The sequence below is a fragment of the Ochotona princeps genome, chromosome 2, assembly GCF_030435755.1.
Source record: "Ochotona princeps isolate mOchPri1 chromosome 2, mOchPri1.hap1, whole genome shotgun sequence".
NCBI lineage: Eukaryota > Metazoa > Chordata > Mammalia > Lagomorpha > Ochotonidae > Ochotona > Ochotona princeps.
Window position 1 is genome coordinate 51286966 of NC_080833.1, and position 22806 is coordinate 51309771.

A 22806-nucleotide genomic window follows, 5' to 3' on the forward strand; every position below is an offset into this window, starting at 1 on the left:
ATATTTTACTAAATCCTTTTTCACAGTCAACAGTTTTTGAGCAATATGATTAAATATTGAGTGTTTACTTTTATGAAGTGCATACTTCCTTACAGTCACTTTCCTAAATAATCGCTGATGGTTGCTTTCCTGTTCTTTATCCTTGAAGTATTTTCTAAAACATCAAATATTGCATTCTGCCTTTAAAACCTATTTTAATTATAGTGATACCTGTAAAATCATACAGCTGAGGAACAGTTTCCATGATAATACCAATCAGAGGGAGATATAACATGGCCACACGAGCCTTTATCTGGGGGTCAGAGTACCGAGGGTCTGAGTCATGACTGGAGAGTAAATTGTGTACCATATTGATGACTTTCTTATGCAATCCAAACAGTCTATTTAAAAAAAAGAGATGGAGAAGAAGTAGTAATAAGGTCACAAAGATTAGTTAAGATCTTTAAAACAAACAGTAAGTCACAATATTGAATCACATTTGCCCAACTTCTTAACTTCATCATTCATTTTGAAGTATTCCTATAAAACACTTGTCATTTTAAGATAATATATAAAAAAAAATCTAGAGTAGAGACAAAAAGGGAATGCTATACAAATTCCCTGAGTAGCAAATACGAAAATTTTCCCATACCTGTTTAATATATTTTAATATTAAAAATTTAATTTTAAAGTAACATTTTAATAAGTAAATCATAAAAAGTTACAAATTTTATCCCATCAAAACAGAAACACTTACCAAAATTAAATTATTTTCTTTTTCCGAAAAACAAAACTTCCTCAACTACATATTCCACAGACTGGAGTTCCTTTGACACTACAATTTAAACCTAACCTCTTTGCTCACATAATTTATTTATACCCTCATAACTTTTCTAGATTTCCAATCTTTTTCAGTTATAGCTGAGCTAATACAATAACCAGAGTAACTTTCACCTTATTTTTTGTCTTCTTAGATTGAAGGGACAAAGGTAGTGATAAATTTTCCTTACAAGAAATCAAACAGAAGACTAATATACTTTCTTTAATTAAAAAAAACTCCTACTATACATCAATACATCTGAATCTATCTACTACACTGCATATTTTATTTTATCTAATATTAAGAAAAAACCAAATATGCAAACAATTTTATGACAAACATCAAGTTCAGAGGTGGTATATGACAAACCTATCTTCCTTAAGACTGATGAAATAAGAAGCAACACAGATATGAAAGCAAATAAAGAAGTAGACAGAGAAGGGGAAAGAATATCCTTTTGATTCTCAGGAAGTGTTGAGTCAGACACTTCTGACGCCATTGTCCAAACTGATATTCTCCAATGCAAAAATGTGTCTACTCACCCTTCAGCATCAGGGTCTAAAATGACGGCCAGTTCTGTCAACACAAGGCCTGCCAAATAATGCTGTTGGCGGAAAGGCACAGAAAGTTCAAACATGTTTGCAATCTTCTGGTCCTGTACATTCGTGGAAAATCCAGAACTCTGTTGGGCAGTGAGGGAAGCAGAATGAAATTATAGCACTTACTCAGCAAAGCACCCCAAAGGCAGCATTACAGCAAATGAAAGTTGAGTATTATCTGAAAGTGAGACAAACTCTACTTAGTAAAGTTCTTTTTTTATTTTTTTATTTTTTTTAAAGAATGGGGCTTTGTTTTTCCTTTTTTTAAAGTTTCATTTTTATTTTCATTACAAAGTCAGATATACAGAGAGGAGGAGAGACAGAGCCATCCTCAACTGCTTTCCCAGGCCACAAGCAGGGAGCTGGATGGGAAGCGGGGCCACCGGGGTTAGAACCGGCGCCCATATGGGATCCTGGCATGTGCAAGGTGAGGACCTTAACCACTACGTCACACTGCCGGGCCCCAAAGTTCTTTTTTAAAATACCACTATTAACATTGGAAAAAGCAACTAGTCTTTCAATGTCACACCTGAGAAAAACATTTCATTAATTTAATAACTGCTAGAATTAATCAAAATTTGTCTTAGGTTTTTCTCAGATTGAAACTTTTCCATTTATTCTTCCTTCTTTTAACCATTCAATGACTTACTATCATAACCTACAGGGGAAAAAATGTACAACTAAACTCAAGCAATACAGAATCCTAGTCTAGATTTCTGAAGAAACATTCATGATCAAGGTTATTGGGTTTCCAGAGAAATTCTAAAGACCAGTAGAAGTATTTTTGCGGAAACATACATTTGCTATGGTTTGGATATGGTTTCTCCCCCAAAGGTTCATAAGTTGAAGCTTGGTCCTCAGCACTGCAATGTAAGGATGGCAGGACCTCAAAGAGGGGAAGCTTTGTGCGGGTCAGTGGGCACACTGTCCTGGGAAGAAATTAAGGCAGTTCTTGTGAGATTTCTAAGTTCTTGCAAGAAGTTTACAATAGGTGCCCGAAGTTTACAACAGGCGCCAGGACAATGGCTCAATCCTGGACCGACTAATCCTCCACATCCAAGCGCTGGCATCCCACATGGGCACTGGCTTGTATCCTGACTGCTCCACTTCCCATCCAACTCCCTGCTTGTGGCATGCGAAAGCAGTGGAGGGTGATGCGAGTGTTTGGAAACCCACACCCATGTGGGAACTCAGAAGATTCTGGCTTCAGACAGGCTCAGCTCTGGCTGTTGCAGCCACTGGGGAATGAGCCAGTGGATGGAAGATCTTTTACTCTTCTCTCCTTCTCTCTCTGTAAATCTGCCTTTCTAATGATAATAACTAAGCCTTAAAAAAAAAAAGATTGCAATAGAAGAACAGGCCTGGCTACCGCCCAGGCTCTTTGGCTTCATGTCTGGTGAGTTAATCTGTCATGTTCACACATGCTCCTACTACTGTGACATCACCCACCAGGAGGCCCCCACCAGAATAAAGTGGATGCTGGATCAATACTCTGGACCCTACAGAACTGTTAGTTAACTAAGCATCTTTTTTGTTATAACTTATCATCAGGCATTTTGATACAATCAGAGAAAACTGATTAATATACCCTCCCTGGAAATTCACTATCAATGTGTAGTCATTTTAGAAACCAAGTTTTTAGAAGTTTTAATACCATAAAGCAGCACTCCCCAAGACACATTCCATATTCAGGACAATTAATGTGAAGTTTTCTAGAATAATAATAGGTTTTGCATTGCTCTAAGTAGAAATCATCTTTTTTTCTGATCATCCCTCAAAGCACTGCTGTAATCCAGTGAAATCTGAAAATCCTGCCTGTGAGATGAGTAAGTCAGGAAGATACAGGACATTCAGCAGAGAGCCTCAGTAAGAAACTAAATGTAAACTGTGTTTCACTAAAAACTTTCAGAAGCTACAGTCATGATGAATTTGACTCCGGCTGTAACCACATCTTTGGCAGACAGGGAAACAAAGCAGAAGAGTGACCTACTCAGTGCAGGACACATGTGGTAATCAGGTAAGCAGGGTACATAGAAATAAACGGATCCACAAGATTGTCTGCAAAGGTAAACTGAAAAGTTGTCAGGACTCTGAGCTTTTCTAGCCTTTCTAAGTGAACTTTATACATCTTTCCTTCTTCAAGGACATGAGATTGGTGTGACCCAGAGAATTCCACTAAATGTCTCAAAAAAATTAAGAAAAGTTTAAGATTGATTTTAGATATGGAATCCTGCAAAGGAAAATGTGTGTTTCACTAAGAAGGAAGAAAATTCAGGCTCCTCTGATATGTTTTAAAAACACAAAATCCCTTTTCTCCATCAGTAAGAGAGGGCACACAAACTACTTGCTATAATCCATTTTTCATTTTTGAAAGACAACCAGCTGCTGAAGCCAAACTGCACCAACTGAAAAGCAAAAGCACATATAAATTCCTTTACCTTCTCTGGGTGAGCAAGTTAGGCAGGGTTTTGTCAATAAGGCATCACAATTTGATTTACTTCTCTGCTCAATATGTCTTATGTCCCTTCTTTTCAAAGATAACAGCCCCTAATAAACACCTTCTATCCCAAACTCAATCTCAAGTATCTGATTCAAGCACCTGAATCTCCAAAAATCATTTAAACAAATACATTTATTTAGGAAAATTACCTCCAAGGGACAGAAAGCTGTGAAAGGCACACGGCATACTGGTTCACAGTTTAGGCTTTAAATAAATCATTAGTTTATTTTAAATAAAACCTGGCTGTGCAGCTTGCTATTCAGTGACCTTTCTGTGTTTCCTTTTCATTAGTATATGAACATGATGGTAGAAACTAGAGTTGTTTTGACAATTAAATGAATTAACTCTTATAAAGTACTTACAAGTAAGCCTATCATAGTTATTAGAAATTGAAGTATTATAATTTTTTCCAAGCGTTTAAAATTCTTTTTTCACAAATATAGCCTTTCAAAGTACCTATGGTCATACTCTTTGCATACCTGAGATGTGGCAGAAGAAACAGAAGGGGACGGCGACGCAGGTGGAGTGAGTAAGCTGCAGGGCAAGTTCAAGGTGACATAGTGCTCATGACTACAGACGATTCTCAGAAAATCCAATCGCAAGGACACCAGGACATTTGGATTGGGTAGTGAATAAAGCTTTGAAGACACCTTGTAAACAATGCATAAATTAAGAAACAAAATAAATACATCATTTCTATATTATAAACACAAAATTTATGGGTAAAAGAACAGTATTCAGTGGAAAGTATAGGGTTTTTAAGCAACAATTGTTTAAATAACAATATCAGCATTCTTCAGTTACTGTTAAAATTAAATTTTGAATAAGATTTATTCTGTAAATACATTTTTTGACTTAAAAATGACACTTCATTTCTAATATAGCATTAATATTTCTACTTCTCAAATCTGAAGGAAACAGTATAAGGCTAAAATTACTTTGTGAAAGAAATTTCCATTTTCTTTGTAGCATCATGCACTTAAGAGAAATAAGAAGGAACACAGAGCAAAATGCAGCTACATGTGGGCCAGAGTTGTCATGTCACATGTAAAGTTGCTGCCTTGGGTACTGTCATCCCATGCAGGCCTCAGTTCATGGCTCGGCTGCTCTACTTCCAACACAGCTCCCTGCTAATGGCCTTGGGAAGAAAGACGACTCAAGCGCTTGAGCTCCTGCAATTTGCCCAATAGACTTGGGACAAACACCTGGCTTCAGCTAGCTGCTGCTGCCATCTGGGGAGTTAACCAGTGGATGACAGATTCTGTGTGTGTCCCTCTCTCCAACTCTGACTTTCAAAATAAATTTTACAATATTTTCAAAAAAATATAACTGCTTTAAAAATATCACTCTAGATACAAAAGTGGTTCATTCAGCATAAACACTCCACTTGTGCAGCACCCTATGGCTGCTTTGTGCTTCCACTTTGAGGGTGTGCTTCAGGAAGGGAATTAAAGAGTCACGAGTGTGCCAGTGCAACTCAAGGAAAAGCTGACTGTACTGACAGCAGCGTGCTAGAATCCTTGTGAAGTCATAAAACAAACACAGTTCTACTTGGCCTTACTAGTGAAAACGTGTTACTTTATGCAACTTGTTGTTTGAATATCAACACATGCTTTTCAGGTTCTCAAGAGTTCACACAGTATTTGGGTTACTTCATTATTAATTATCACTAATGCGGTATTACCTGTTTATAGCAGGTCTTTATAAGGCTAAAAACAAATCCTCTGTCCATAACTGACAACAGATCATTGAGAAAGAATGCAAGGCTTGTATTGAGTCTCTCAACCATTTCTGTGTCCTAGGAAATGCAATATAAAGCAAAAACAAGAGTTTAACATTTGAATCTCAGTTTGAAAGAGAAGTGGGGAAAAAAACTCATCTTTACCTTCTGAAATCGTGAAACTATATCGCTAGCAATTGTGCTGACAAGAGCAGCAATGTCATCCATGAAACGTTCTGGAAAACGACTTTTCCTTGGAGCATCTAGTTTATCGTTAAAGTACAGATGATGCACCATGCTTTTGACCTGACAAAATAGACATAAGTGATTAATTTAATCTTTCATGAGTATAATTGACTGACAATAACTGTAAACACTTGGGTTCTTTTTTTCAACACACTGTGTGATCTAACAGGTGGCTGAAATACTTGAAATATCTTTTTAAGTATTTTGAATATGTTCCCTATGATATCTTAAATGTGTCAAAGTGCAACTCAGTCATTTCATCACCTTGTTTAGCTTGGCTACCAAAAACTGCTTATTTCTAATGACAAAATATTTTATACTTTTTAAAGAATTTTTTTCTTTTTAAAGTATTTTTAATGCAACTTTTCAAAAACTTAACAAACTTCTGTTCCATATTCCCCCAAACCATAACCATAACCTGTGAAACATTAGAAACAGTCTTCACCACAGTGTCTTTAGCATCCATCATCTGTTGGCAAGTCATATAAAATATATGATGATGAAAACTGTAAAATATTAGTTAAAATTAATGCAGCAATCTAAATTTGCAGAACGCTTTCAGATACACACTTTTTGTAACAAAATTGTGATAATGATAATAAGGAATATTAAAAATTCAGATTCAGGGCTTGGTGTGGTAGCCTAGCAGCTTAAGTCCTCACTTTGCATCTGCCAGGATTCCATATGGGTACCAGTTCATGTCCCGCCTACTCCATTTTCTATCCAGCTCCCTATTTGTGGCCTGGGAAAAGAGTGGAGGATGGCCCAAAGCCTTGGGACCCATGTGGGAGACCTAGAAGAAGCTTCTGGCTCCTGGCTCCTGGCTTTGAATTGGCTCAACTTGGGCCATTGCAGCTGCTTGGGGAGTGAACCAGACGATGGAAGATCTTCCTGTGTCTTTCAAATAAACAAACAAATCTTTAAAGAGAAAAACAACTTTAGATTCAAGAAAGCGTGGTGTTTCGCCTGGAGACTGATACTAGTTGTAACATCCCACATCATGGTATGTGGCTTGAGAACCAACTTGGGCACCTGACTCCAGCTTCCTGCTAGTGTAAAATCTGTGAAGCCATGGTGTTGGCTTCTTGAGTATCCGGGTTTCTGCCACTCTTCTGGGATACCTGGATTGAGTTCCAAGCTTCTGACTTTGGCTGGACCAGCCCTGTATGTTGTAGGTATTTGGGAAGTGAACCAACAGATGGGAGGTCTCTTTCAGCTGTCTTTTTTCCCTGATTCTCAGGCTAAAAATAAATAGATAAATAAATAACCTCAAAAAAAACCAAGGCTAAGAATTGCCCATTGGGCCCGACACAGTGGCTTAGTGGCTAAAGTCCTCGCCTTGCAAGTGCTGAGACCCCATGGGTGTCAGTTCGTATCCCACTGCTCCACTTCCCTTCCATCTGCCTGCTTGTGACCTGGGAAACAGTACAGACTGGCCCGGAGGACAGCACATTGCTTTGCAATGCTGGAGCTGTGTGGAATACCAGGAGAAGGCTCCTGGCTACTGGCTTTGGATCAACTTAGCTTTGGTCTTTCTGGCCACTTGGGGAGTGAACCAGCAGACCCAAGATCTTTCTCTCTGCTTCTCTGTTGTAAATCTGACTTTCCAAGAAAAATAAATAAATCTTACTAAAAATAATAAAAATATTTACAGTTAATATGCAGCATAGTCAGGTCTTGAACTTAGGTCATTTGTCTTTTATATTTAAGAAATCTGAACATACACGCACAGGCATAGCTATTAAAAAGGTATAGTTGTTTTACAATAAGAGTACATGAATTACAAATGTGACAGTTACTTCCTACTGGAAAATAAGAGTTCCTGTCGCTCAGACATGATGCTAGGCATGTTTGCTCTGTACAGTAGTTAGCCTCTGGAGAACTGGCCGCTGAGGACTGGTGCTGTAGCACATCACACTGAGCTCCCTTCTGATGCCAGCATCCCACACTGCAGTGCCAGCTACAGTCCCGGCTGTTCTGCTTCTGATCAAGTTCTTGGGTCATGTGCTTGGGAAAGCAGACGTAGATGGCTTGGGCTCCTGTCACCCATGTGGGAGACCACATGGAGCAATGAGCTTCTGACTTCAGCTGGACTAGTCTATCCATGGCCTTTGGCACCATTTATAGAGCAAATCAGCAGATGGGTGTGATAAACAAATCTTTATATCTTTGCTTGTTATAAAATTTACAGCACCCTTTTTGTAAACATGCATGTTCATATCAGCAAAGAATTTAGCACATCTTTAAAAATAATTTAAGCAGCTAGAATTGTGGCATAGCATGTAAAACTTCCACCTGTAACCCCAATGTTCCATACTGGTGCCGATTCACATCCTGGCTATCCCACTTCTGATCCGGCTCTCTGCTAAGAACCTGGAAAAAAAGCAGTGGCAGATAGTCCAACTGATTGGATCCTGGCCACCCATGTGAAAGACCCAAATGAAACTGACTCCTGGCTTTGAAGTGGCTCAGCCCTGGCCACTGTGGCTGTTAGGGAGTGAAGCAGCACATGAAGACATTTCATTTTTGTCTTCTCTCTCTCTGTCACACAGACTTTAACTATGGAAACTATCTCTGACAAACCAGGGTTAAAATGAGCTGCAGATTTCATAATTTCATCTACACAGTTTCAAGGGTCCAGAGCTTTTGCTTCAAGGTATGCAGATAAAGCCATTGCCTGCAATGCCAGAAACTCATATGATCATAGCTCGTGTCTGGGCTACTCCACTTCCAACCCAGCTCCTTGTTAATGGCCTGGGAGAAGCCATGGAATAAGGGCCAAATGCTTGGGCACCTATTACCCACATTACCCGCAGGTGAGTTCTGGATGGAGCTCCTGGCTTTACCCTGGCCCAGCACTGGTCACTGCAGTCATCTGGGCACATAAATTAGCACATGGAAAATCAATTCTTTCTCTCCCCCTGCCTCTCTTTAACTATTTCTTCAAAATAAATAAATAACTTTTTAAAGGACATAAATCAAACGTAATTCTACCTGAGAGGCACAGATAAAACCAACAACCCCTTCCAAACAAAACAAAACAAAACCTCCAGGATGAAGAAAGAACTGACACAAAATTATTCACTAAGAAAACTCTGACGAATATAGTTTGCTTACCATTAACTCAAAAAAGAACCAGGCTTGTTGCAAAGCTGATTCACGAACACTGCCACTGCAAACAACCCACTGCAAAGCCAGCTCCTCATGAAAAAGCTATCCAGAAATAAATGCAGAGTTATTACCAAAATCAAACCTGCTGATAACATAAACCAAACAAAATGCAGATACAGGTGAGGAGATAATGCAAATAAGCCAAGTCAGACATGTGTGGGAACCATTGAGTGATGGAGTGAAAGACACCCATTAACGAAACGGCTGTTTATGCATGTAAGACAGTGGCATGTTGAACAGCTGAAAAAATTACATGTTATTTTGGAGTAAAATGTAATTTTCAAAGGACAGGTAGGAAATCACCTCCTAAATTGTACCTGCAAACAAAACTAGACTGAAATCTCACAATTACAAACAGGATCTTGCTTGTGTCTTAAATACATTTTTTTAACATATACAAATACACTCAACAACTTTGCTGGTACAATTTAGAAAAGACTTTTAAAAATTTAAATTTTGCTATAAGACATAAATTTTCAGGTTTTTAAGTGTTTAAAGTCTTCCTTCAAATAGCAGTAAATTCCTGCCTTATAATGGATACACATACAAAGCACTGGCAAAGTAGTGTATATCAATATGAAAAAGGACTAACAAAACTGTGCATAAGGGAAGCAAATCAACATATCTTACTAAGAGTGATAATTTTTCTAACTCATCTTCCTTTCCCTGGAGATTTAAAACACAAAACAGAAGTAGTTACAGAGACAGAATTAAGAGTTGATACATTATTTGGCACTAAAATTTCATGATCAAATTTGAATTCACAAAGCTGTAAAAACAGTCAATTCCAAATGCATGAACATTATCATAATGCAAGAATCCTACGATGGAGAGATTTGCCCCCAATAGCATAACACAAGCAGTGCTTGCTAAGATGTATTTTAAAATACAGTGCAACTGTTTTAATATTTCATAGGGTTATATAAAGAAATCCATCTATTTAATTGTTGAAATGATTTCCCCCCATGAGGGTTTTCTTCTTTTGAATCTACCTTTTTAGTTGGTAAGCGTCCCGTTAATGTTTGTAAGAAACTTGAGGTCTCTGTGTGCGAAGACATACGATTACAACCTCGATCCACAGCCTATGGAGTGAAGATGAATGAACGACGAGATAACATTAAACATTTATAGTGAGTGACTGCAGATCAAGGATCGCGTGAAATTTAAAAACAGAGTTTTATTGTGGTTTCAACAACCATCTCTTTTATTCCTCATTTCATATTCACCATTTGTCATTGCTTCAATGACAATGCTTTAGAATTACCAACATGGCCTTTGTGTTTTTCATCTTTATAAAAATGGTATTTTAATGGTTATATAATACTCCAAGTGCTGCAAAGAATGAAATTTTAAGATATGTGACCATACACATGCATATATCTAGTAAAAATATATAAAAAGTAAAAACATACTTCTCAAGTGGTTTTTGACCAAAAACACATTAAGAATGTGGCATTCAATAAAAAAAGTTCAGAATATTTTCACATTTTTAAGCATTATCAAAAGCCACTGTTCATGTTGTTATAGACTACATCAAATATAAATCATCTGTCATTAAATATTTTTTTCAATATGAGAATTTTCCTCCAAAGTCAACACACAGATAAGAAGTACGTTTTCACATTTCATGCAGTATTAGATATCAAGCAACTAGTCTTAAGCAAAATGTAATTCAACTAAATTAAATCAAATTTCATACTTTGCAACACAGTACAAATTAAAATGTACTCTGCTTCTGGTATTCAACCATACAGCAGAGGTATCAGACACTGTTCACATTAAATTTTAATTATCACCAGTCTTCCTATTGCGTGATTATAGAAAAAAATGACAAGAAAATAAAGGCTAAATAAAAATTAAATAATAAGTCTACTTTAAAACAAAAGCAAACTGAAAACTTGAATTTTTTCATAGAATTAAAATAAATTCCTACATCTCTAAAGTAGAAACTACTATAAAAGCCATCATTGCATAAGCAGCAGGCACTCAAATACTGACGCAGTGTAAGGTAAGGGGGAGGGAGGAGAAGAAAGGAATCGGGAAATAAAACATTACTGGTGCAATTGGTGGTATTCATGCATAATAGTTGAAAATGTGCTAAAAGTAAACAAAACACACACTTCTTAATGATCAAAAAAAAGAAAAAAAGAAAAAAGCAAGCCACTGAAATCATAGTATGTACTAAAAAGTAATGTTCTAAAGGGGCACATCAGCAGCCAATAAAGAAACCTCTAATGTAAACACCACCTGTGTTGGTTCTGCACTTGGACTGGGGTTGGATCCCCATGGGGCAGCTTTGGGACCACCAGTGTTAACCCAGGAATTGGAGCGATCTAAACCCTAAGCATACAATAGAAAGCAGTTGGAAAGGAAAGAAATATTACATGTTGCATGCTATAATTATTCACAAAGAAATCCAGACCTTCCAGTGCAAACCGATTCTTAATTAGTACTGTTAAAGCAACCAAAACTTTTAGGCACCTATAGAGAGTTAGTTCACCCAAATTACCTGATCACAAATCTTTTTTTTTTTTTAATCACAAAGAACATTAAATACATGATCTAAAGGTAATTTCTCTTCATGCAAATGGATCACCTGGAAGAAGCAACTCAAGTTTCCACAGCACCACCTCCCCATGTGTTCTTTAAAGATAACACAAGTTAGCAATAATGATTATCTGAAGTTAAGTGATTTACAAGGGGGGAAAGCCCATACTTCATTATTTTCTAAACAATTTTAGTTTCTTTTTTTTTAATCAGCTGAAAATTATTGTGCAGTAAAGCTCTATACTTCATCTGACCTTGCTTTTCATTCATATTTTTTAGACAGAGAAGTGAAAAATCCATTAAAAAATGATGCCCAATATTTGCTCCCACCTAATAATGATAGTGGATTTGGAAATCTGCTCCGCTTTATACTATTATAAGAAAAATACTAGGTTGGGATTGTCTACAGAAATCGTATCTTCATCATTACTTCTATTAATTCAGTTTTTTCATAATAATGCTATGAGCAGAAGTACTCAATGTCTGTATCTGTCTCTGAAAGAGGTTCCTAGGACTCCAAGAAGGGAACTCAGGCTTTACTCCTATGTCCTAAACCTGACTCGTGACTGGAACTTTGCAATCAGATTCTGGGATAATATCCCAAGAAAGCTGATTCAACCTTCCAGGCTAGATCTGGAGCCCTAGAAATCTGCTAATCATAACTGACAGAGGTTGTCAGGGAATTTTAGATTATTATTAGGGGCAAGAATTTAAGAAGACAAGCAAACACAGGCTCACCAAGAATATTAGTGTATGAGTAGGGGCCCAAATCAAAAAACATCAAAGAGATGAAAAAGAAGACAGTTTTCATAGAAACTTTCCATTTACTTTTAAAGAATGCCTTCTAATAAAGTAAATCTAAAAATCTCCAAAGACTAGTCAAATTGTATAATTATATTTGTTTAAAATATTTGCCTTCTCAAAGCTCTATTATGGTATGTCAGATAAAAGCAAATCAACAACTATATGTTTTTCCAATAAAGTAAAAACTGTTGGGCCTGTTTTGATGGCTCAATGGCTAAATCTTCAACTTGCAAGTGCCAGGATCTAATATAGGTGCTGGTTTGTGTCCTGGCTGCTCTACTTTGCATCCAGTTCCCTACTTGTAGCCTGGGAAAGCAGCAAAGACTGGCCCAAATCCTCGGGATCCTGCACCCACATGGAAGACTCTAAAGAAGCTCCTGGCTCTTAGATTCGGACTAATTCAGCTCCAGCCATTGTGGCCATTTAGGGTGTGAACTAGTAGATGGAAGATCTTTCAGTTTTTCCTTCTCTCTGTAAATCTGATCTACCTATCCAATAAAAATAAACTTTTTTAAAAAACAAGGAATTACATTTTACAGACAAGGTAAAATCAAGTTTCTTTGGTAATCGCCAACATTGTTTCTGGTATATGAAGTATTTCTGCCACAATCAATTTTTGGGGTCACTACATTATAAAAATAAATGTCAGCATTTGATTTACCAAAGCTGTAATTGTGTTCTCTCTCATAAATTTCCACCAATTCAGTACAGATATCTTTTCTGTAAATTCTGGAATATTTTCAGGAAATTCACTTTGCAACATACTGTTTAATACTTTCTTTTTTAAAGGAAAGAGTAAAAGATTTGTTCATTGAAGTAATTAATGTAGTCATTAGGCCAGTTCAAGAGGAGAAGGAAACATAAAAGAGTGAAACAGATTAAAAAATCATAGAACCAACAGATTAGAGGTGACAGGGAAATAAGAGAGACTGTTGGAGTAAGAGAAAAAAATGCAAGACAATCATCATAGAATAAGATGTATGAATTTGAGATTAGGAGGGTTACATTTACGGTAACTGTGTAGGATCTGACCAGGGCAGAGCAGGATGGAAGTTAAGACCACTCCAAAAAAGTGTCGTGGATTGTCACATCCGTAAAAGCAGAATAACTGAGAAACGGATATGCATAAATTTACACCCCATTATTATTAGAGATTTGACTAATTGATAATCCAATATGAAAACAGCTATCAAAAATTTTGCAAGAAAAAGAATAAAGGCACTTAGATAAAACTTGATTAGGATAAGCAAGTTATCATAAGAAACATTCTTTTCTTATGATGATCTCACAAATTAATACATACATAGGTGTCTATATATAAAAATTTATATAAATTATGTGTCAATAAAATTCTTAAGAAAGGGTAACATTCATAATTTTTCTTCATACTAGGTCTTGAGGTTACAATTAACTAAACATATAAGATACTCCAGAAATACAATGAAGTATAATATAAATCTTAAAGAAATGGGGACATTTTAAAAGTAAAACCTTTAAGGAAATGCTGCCTATAGCTGTATTATTTGAAATTTCTTTATAACTCACACATCAGATTCAACTCCGCTGAAAAACAATACCTTATTAATATCTAAATACAATCAGATATGATCAAAAACGAAAACAAGAATAAAAATCTTGAATTATCTCCCTAAGTATGGCAATGTTTCTGGAAGGTAAACATGCTCTTGAAACTGCCATCGTGTTCAGGGTGCTCTGCAGAACACCATCTCAATACATTGGCATATAGTTTTAAGAGTTTGCCGAATAGGTCCTTAAGTTATCAAAATCCATATATTAATTTACTATTTATAGGGCTAAAACATATTTTTATGTGTGAGAAACTGCAAATTATGAAAAAATGAGAAATGCTTACATGAGTGAATTAAGATTCACTAATAAGATGAGTAAAGCAGAAGCTTCTGGGTATAAAGCTTCTGTACCTAACTAATGCCAAGGGCATTTCAGATGTGCTGCGTCAATTTCCAGTACTTCGCCAACCCACCTGTCCAGATCTCTCAAAGCTGTATTGCAGTTCAGGCAAAGAATTAAAAACTAACTTCAGAACGCACTTATTTATTACTTCTTCCTCATTCTCTAATTAATGACCCAAACTGCCAGGGAAAGTTACCAATATTTCTCCAAGAATGATTTTTCCCGAAGTCAGTCTGAAATACTTTGGTCGAAATACAACACAACGGAATTTCTTGGTCTCACTCTCACTTGTGTTTTTTTCCTGCTTGGGTTACTTGTACATACAGAAGGATAATAGCAATCTGTTACTTCATGTATACTATTGGGTCATAAATATGGATGCTTTGAATAAAAATACAGCTAGAAATAATACTAGCTGGCTTCCACCTTCTAATCTGTAATACTGACCATTACTGAATAGATGGTATCTTTTTTTTTGGAAAAATTTATTTATTTTTATTGGAAAGTCAGATATACAGAGAGGAGGAGACACAGAGAGGAAGATCTTCCATCCGATGATTCACTCCCCAAGTGGCCGCAATGGCTGGAGCTGAGCCAATCAGAAGCCAGGAGCCTCTTCTAGGTCTCTCATGTGGGTGCAGAGTCCCAAGGTCTTCGGCCGTCCTCCACTGCTTTCCCAGGCCACAGGCACGGAGTTGGATGGGAAATGGAGCTGCCGGGATTAGAACCGGCGCCCATATGAGATTTCGGGCATGCAAGGCGAGGACTTTAGTCACTAGGCTATCGCACCGAGCCCCCAGAATAGATGGTATCTTAATATCTTGTTTCACGGGCCGATGCTATAGCACAGTGACTGAAGTTCTTGCCTTGCATATACCAGTATCCATATGGGTACTGGCTCTAATCCCAGCAGCTCCACTTCCCATCCAGCTCCCTGCTTGTTGCCTGTGAAAGCAGTAGAGGATGGCCCAAAACCTTGAGATCCTGTACACACATGGAAGACCCAAAAGAAGCTTCGGCCGTTGCGGCCACCTGGGGAATATACTAGTGGATAGAAGATTCTTTTCTCTGTCTCTCCTTCTCTCTATCTGCCTTTCCAATGAAAATAAATACATCTTTTTAAAAAATTTTGTTTCACTTTCACGTGAAAGGCAGCTCTGTTACATATCAAATGTCATCACTGTTCGTGATGTTTTTTGGAGGGGCTCATACTTTCAAACAATGATGCCCTATCTCTTACATGACAGTTTTCTGTTAATTCTATAAGTAGTCAATCCAGTGATTTTTTTTTTACACAATGGAATATCAGACAAGTAACATGTTATATTAATAACCAGTCATTCCAGATAAATTTTAGAAATTGGCACATATTTTTGCTGAGTGTATAAGTCAATTTGTAATAGCAAGCATATTCAACTGAAACATAAAACATTTGTTTACTGATTTTACTGAATTTCCTGATAATTTCTAACTCAAACATATCACAAAACTGAGAATAAAATAACTGGATATTTCTCATTTGTTCAGCAAATGGTAAACCATATTGAGAGACACATATCTTTACCTTACTACCAATGATCGACCGAACTTCGTCATCTGGTGATGTGGGAGTCCCAGATATGTCTGGATTACTATTACTAAGGCTTCGAGAACGATTTAAATTAAGGCTTGCAGGTCTCACAGCAGATCTAGCCATTGTGGCGTAATGCACTGATCCTCCCAAACCCCCAGGACCTGGAATTATATATGGAACAGCATTCATTTAAACAGAAAATGCAGAAAGGACGTAAAAAAACTTCGTTACTTTACAGATTCCACAAGGATCACAAATTGTTTTTGGTTTTCAAATGAAAAATACTATAAAAATGAAAAATACCAGAAGAAAGAAAAATACCCATCACAACTAACAAGAGTTATAAAAAAGACATTCAATTAATTTTACTCTAATTACAAGTTAAAAACATCATCTCTTCAGTGTGCCTATGGCTATGTAATATAGATACATTAAAAAACAAAATTAATAAGGGGAACATATCACCTTGATTTAGATACAGTTGCAAACATGACCCCAAAATACTCCAGCTGATATCCCTTCTGCTTTTCTCCACCCCTCCAGTCACTAGGAGAACCAATTTATTTCCAGCATCTCTTAAATAAGACTATCCTTTTGGCTCTACCTTTATTAGTAACAGTTTAAACAATACAAAATGTCATGTTAATGATTTAAACACACACATGATTTCAAAAGCTCAGTTTATAGATATCTCTGTGTACATATATAAAGGTAAGTATATATAAATAGTGCTATAAATACATAAATAAAGGTAAATCTTTTTGTCTGATTTAAATCATACCTAACATTACCCTTCAACAATGTTCTATGAATCCTAAAATATACAGTCATTATTCCCATAACCTAATTTGGATATTTTTTATTCATAAAAGTAATTCTAAATGATACATGCTTATCAACTAATTAACATATATATAATCTGAGAACGATAAATGATTCAAATAAGTCAACAAGTTGAACAGATTGTGAGACATAATTATTAGCTAACTGTACAACTAAAAGTTTATTCAACTAAAATACTACTACTATCATCAATGTCGTAGGATAGATAAGTAACTACTCAGGGTCCAATGCTCAGAAAAATATATTAGTTTACTGACCATAAAGAGATCAGAACTTGGGGACCAGTGTTATGGCACTGCGATAAAACTGCTGCCTGTGGAGCAGGCATGCCATATGGGTGCTGGTTTCAGGACTAGTTGCAACATTTCCAATCCAGCTCCATGCTATGAGCCTGGGAAAGACATGGAGGATGGAACAACTACATGGGCCCTGAACCAACGTGAGACCCGGTAAAAGAACCTGATTCCTGGCTTTGGCCCAGCCAATCACCCACTGTTGCGGCAAATAAGTCTTCCAAAACAAGGTCAGAACTTTTACAGAGAAAAACTTTTTTTTAGAAAAACTTTTTTTTTATTATTATTGTAGGATTCTTAGGGTTATCAAGTAACTACCTAACAAGTTTTTTCTCACTACCCAACACAATGTTGAATACCCAAGATAATAATAATCTATAACCTTTTTAAGGTGTATAGAACCTGGCTGTATATAAACTAAAATTGAAATGCCAATGAAGAAGGTACAGGATGCAATTAAGAACTTGTATTTTTTTTTCTTTTCTTTCTTTTCTTTCTTTTTGTTTTAACATATTGGTTACTCAAAACTATGTCAATCAATTCCATAATGTTATAAATTGTGGCTGATGTTATGTTGGGGCTTTTAATTGAGTGATTGGGATGATACTCTGCCGGCTCTACCTTCAGACCACAGAGAGTCTCCCTAAGAAGCCGTTGAACTTGACTGGACAATAAGATGCTGGACTCTACGTTTGGTATATGCTTGCAATGAAAGAGTCTCAACTGAACTTGAACTGTGGTAATGCAACAAGGTGGAGGAATCCACGGGGGGGGGGGGGCCTGGGGGAGGCGTGGGGGGGGGAATCCCAGTGCCTATAAAACTGTGTCACATAATGCAATGTAATTAATATAAAGAAAAATCTATTTCCTATGTTCCTAAAGAGTGACAAAATGCTTCCAGAGACATAAGAAATTAATTTTGGAGTTAATTTCTAATAATTAATTCTTTAATGTCTGTAACTCAAAGGTTTATAAATGATGTTTAAGAATACTGCTGGCTTGGGCACGGCGGCGTGGCCTAGTGGCTAAAGTCCTCGACTAGAACATGCTGGGATCCCATATGGGCGCAGGTTCTAATCCCGGCAGCTCCACTTCCCATCAAGCTCCCTGCTTGTGGCCTGGGAAAGCAGTGGAGGACGGCCCAATGCATTGGAACACTGCACCCGTGTGAGAGACCCAGAAGTGGTTCCTGGTTCCCAGCTTCGGATCAGCACATCACCGGCTGTTGCAGTCACTTGGGGAGTGAATCATCGGACGGAAGATCTTTCTCTCTGACTCTCCTCCTCTCTGTATATCTGACTTTGTAATAAAATAAATAAATCTTTTTTTTTTTTTAAAAAAGAATACTGCTGGTGTATCCATTTAATTCAAGCATCACGCATAGTGAATGGCATTTTATTGGGATTCAACACTTGTTTGTTATTCAACGAATGAATCTTTCTGTGGACTACACAATTATCTCTGTCATAAGCATAATTTATGAAGAACATTTTCACGGTTTAAAAAATTCAAAATACCTGGTGATGGTGAATTAGGGTAAGTATTTGGTAGGCGAAAGACATAGTAGATATACGATGCAAGAAGGCTATTTCTGCCATGCTGGTCATGATTTCCTTCTAAGTTTTTGTGAAGTCGGTTTATAATGGATGCCATGGCTTCAAAAGATGCTTGACCTAGATTGACTTTTAAGGAAGAAAATATTTTTGCTTTACCTTGCTTAGACTGTAAGTTCCATGAAGATTTAAGTTTTTTCATCTCTACATGCTTTATGTATACTTATTACAAAGATAGCAAATACATAAATGTTACTTGAAATTCATTTTAATGACATCCTGTTTTAGCCGAATCAAAAACATTTTTCCTAAACAAAATGAGGAAACACTAATCTTCCTAATTTAAAATGAAAATTGCATGGATTTGGTTGGTTAAAAATGAAAACATTTCCCAACAGGTTCCATTACTTTGCAAAACAATACAGAGCACATGATTTAAAAAAAAAATCCATCCTGCAATTCACATTCAGAAGCAGCTTCTCATTTTAAAGATGACTCTGAAAGTCCAAACACAATGATAATAGATTATTTTTTTTAACAATAGACTATTGAAAGTACTAACAAAGTATTTAGAAAAGGAAACAGTAAGCCACTTGACTGAAATGAGTGAATTTGTATAGAATTAGAAGGGAAAATAAGGGTTAGAAAAACAAACTGTAGTATAACACAGAATGCAAGTTCCAAATGCTACGGTAATCAACAGCTACTCAGTTATTCAAGTCAGTAGGTAATGAAGGTTTTATAAAAATTAGGAAAATGTGGTAAGATAGCATGCTGAATAAAGGATAAACTCAGCAGCCATTCTGAGAATTCAGCTCAGAGTCCATGATTTATTTAATCAAGACAGGAAATTATAAGCAGAGAATGAAGCCAATTAAGTTTTCCCAAAAGTGGAACAACCAGATAAAATGGTCATGTAGGAAGATTAATCTCTATACATTGACCAAGAAGGAAGACTAGACAGAAACCTGAATGAGGTTTAACAATCCTGTGTCCTTAATTAATTCCTTAGCTTTTTTTTTTCTCATATTAGCTGTCCAAACCATCACCATCCTTTTTAAAACTCAGCTCTGCCTATTCCCTTCTTAGTAAATTTTGCCATCTACTTCATACAACACACATACATGTACACAAATTATGAAGTATCTAAGTCTCCAAGTTTAGAAAATTTGTCAGCATCTCAAACTTCTTTCACATTCTAAAAGAAGCCATTCCTTTTTCCTACAGAAGAGCAGTCTATCGACCTTCATGCTTATCTCATAGATACACCCTTTTTCACTCTGTAGCTTATATTTTTCTTCTTTTTGCCAACTGTTTTCTCCTAATATGGAAGCATGCTAAAATTTCTACATCCTAATGCGCTGTTGAGTCCACTTTCTCTTCTACACTTGATCTTAGCCAAAAGGCGGAGAAGCGGTCACTTTCTCTTCTAATCAAACTTACAAGAAGAGTATATACTTGTGTTGCATCCATCATGTACTGTTAACACTCTCTAATTCCCTGCAGTCTGGTTCCTACCTTTAATTAAACTAAAACTATTCTTGTTAATTTCACCAGTGAAAAATGTCTCAAGCATAGTAAAGCAGACAGACATTTTGGTTTCAGTTGCTTGGGTTTGAATTTTGACTTTGCTATACATGATTTTAAGCAATATGTTATAACTTTTTTCATTCATGATATGATGATAACATTAACACCTACAATATAGGGCTGTTGTGAGAATTTCATGTATTCTTACAAATAAAACATACAGCACTATTCCTAGTACATAATTAGTGTGACTCATGTTTGCTACTAGTGTTACATAGTATTTATTGTTACAATGTTACACACAATAGTTACTAAGGTCACATAATGCTATTATTATAATATTATTATTTGAACAATTTACCACAGAAAACAATATTACTCATTTTTCTCAAGACTTTTTCTGTTCTTTTGTACAACAGTGCTTTTTATAAACTCTTACACCATCCTCTCTTCTCCATTAAACTGCCTTATGCTGTTTATCAGGATCTTACAATTTTTTGTACTAAATTCCACACAACTCCTAATTCTCCAACTTCCCCTTTTACTTGCTCTCCACCTCAATGCAGCAAGGCTGTCTTTTTAAAGGCAGAGCTGGTCAGATTACTTTCTTAATTAAGAAAAGGCCAATCAAAAGCTATTGATTCCCAACAGAAAAGTAGTCCCAGTCCTCCAGGTGTCCTGGGAGACACTACAATTCCTGCCCTTCAAATCACCTGTAATCATTACCTAGAACTTAGAATACTATTCAAAATTCCTCCCTCAAATAGCCAATTTCAGCTATCTGTGCTTATACAACGCACATTGCTATTTCATCTGCTAGGTATATTGTTTATCTGTCAGAATCCTATCTATCTTGAGATGCTCACACCAAGAGTTGTGTCTCCTTATAAGTCTTCCTTAAAAATGCCAATAAGTTAAATATTCCTCTCCTTTATCCCACCACTCAATAGAAACTTTGTATCAGGTTAGCCAAAATTTCTTTCAAGCTAAACTTTTTTGCATAGTTTAGGTGGAATTATTAGATAACTAGGGGAGTAATCCTTGGGTAAGTGTAGGGAAGTACACCTCTCCTCAGGCAACAACACAGAAAAGAACAAGTGATTTCAAGCAACTGAAGGCAGTAAGAGCTACTAAATGGATGACAGCAGATGAATGAAAATGTAGTCTAGGTAGATTAAATCTCTTCTGCATTGGTAACAGAATTTATTGTTTGTCTATATTTTCATAACTGCTTTGTGAGATTTTAAATCAGGGACCATGCTTCTCAGTGTCTGACATATTAAGTACCTATCTGGTGGATGAACAAATTTGGTTACATGATTTCATCAGAAGATTAGATGGCACATTTTATAAAAACAAAAGAAAGCTATCAACTTCTACCATTAGAAATAAAAATATCCTCCCCCTCAAAAAAAAATCAACCACAGTCCTTATAAACAGTAATGAAAAATCATGATTCTTCCTCTTCTTTTTCTTCTTCTTTATTTTTTCTTTTACAAAAGTTAGAAATTTCAACTTACAAATGTCATTTTTTATCCCCAAACAAAAGTAAATTACCTATTTGGCCAGCAATGACAGGAGGTCTAACAACTAAGAGTATCAGTTTATCAAGCAGAAGATGAAGAAATCGGACCACTGGTTCCAACTGAGATGAGTTCAATGCTGAAATACTGCTCTTCAATTCATTTTCTAAGTTATTTTCCATGATTCTCATGTCCCCAATTCGGACTGGGAACATGTGTTCATCCAGAGCATTGACCAGGGCAAAAAACTTGTCAAGATAAGGATCCTAAAACAAAAAAATGAACCAAAGCACTAAACAATTAAAATTCTATAAATTCCCCTTTAAGGAGTAGGGACCACTGATATTGCATATTCATTAATAACACAAAAAACACATATGGGTATATAAAAACATTATTTCCAATTAAATACATCTATTTTCACTTATTATTGCAAAACAACCACTTCAAATACTACTGGTTACTCAAGAAATTTACTGATGCTAATTAAGCTTCTTCTCGGTTTTTGTTTTTAAATTTGAGTTTGCCTTTTTAGTGTGGAGTTGAATTATTATGGCAAATACATTAGCAACCTACCTGTGTCCATTATCAATGTATTGCCTCTGAGCTCCAAACCCAGCATCTCTTGTGTACTTTTTAATACTAGAACTCTACTCTTCAAACTATATTTCTTCTTGGTCAGGTGACTTGTGGTTATGTTGGGCAGACAGTACAGAGCAGTGTGTCAGGTTTAAGGAGTTAAAAGGGTCTTTTCTTCTAGTCTTTTGTTTCCCTGATGGCAGCAAGCAGATGTGAATGCTGTGGGTCTGTGATGAATGACATGAGCAGCAGCGATCACTACAGCCACAGTGCTTCTCCCTCCACAGCGAGTGACTGTAACACTACAGCAGCATGGCAGGCAATGTGACTCTACAGCAGCATGCCCTCCCCAGAGCTCTGACGGACAGCCTGAAAAACCCTTCTTTACATTTCTAAGTTCCTTCCTTGATACTTTATGTAACTGCTATCACATTGATAATCAGAATTTTCTTTTACCTCTATCTATAAGTGAATCAATCTTAGCCTCGTTAACAATTTTTCTATATACTACATGTTCTCCATTCATGGGTAGGCACAGTAGGTTAAGCCACCACTTGGGATGTCTGCATTTCACACAATGCAGCTGCATTTCAA

At 36.5% G+C, this 22806-nt stretch overlaps 1 protein-coding gene across 4 annotated transcripts in view; it reads right to left on the reverse strand.

Moving 5' to 3' along the window:
- DOCK7 (dedicator of cytokinesis 7) overlaps positions 1 to 22806 on the reverse strand; it is a 224280-nt gene that overhangs the window by 62241 nt on the left and 139233 nt on the right. For 3 of the 4 annotated variants that reach the window (XM_058657374.1, XM_036494308.2, XM_036494309.2), the window contains exons 20-29: positions 21668 to 21899; positions 18545 to 18709; positions 15883 to 16052; positions 10028 to 10117; positions 8982 to 9077; positions 5784 to 5924; positions 5583 to 5696; positions 4378 to 4548; positions 1342 to 1481; positions 211 to 380 (exon numbers count right to left, since the gene is read on the reverse strand). In XM_058657374.1, coding sequence (XP_058513357.1) covers positions 211 to 380; positions 1342 to 1481; positions 4378 to 4548; positions 5583 to 5696; positions 5784 to 5924; positions 8982 to 9077; positions 10028 to 10117; positions 15883 to 16052; positions 18545 to 18709; positions 21668 to 21899 — 1489 coding nt within the window. Of the gene's footprint in view, positions 1 to 210; positions 381 to 1341; positions 1482 to 4377; positions 4549 to 5582; positions 5697 to 5783; positions 5925 to 8981; positions 9078 to 10027; positions 10118 to 11282; positions 11376 to 15882; positions 16053 to 18544; positions 18710 to 21667; positions 21900 to 22806 lie in introns of all 4 variants that reach the window. The other variant, XM_004588728.4, reaches the window with a different exon arrangement.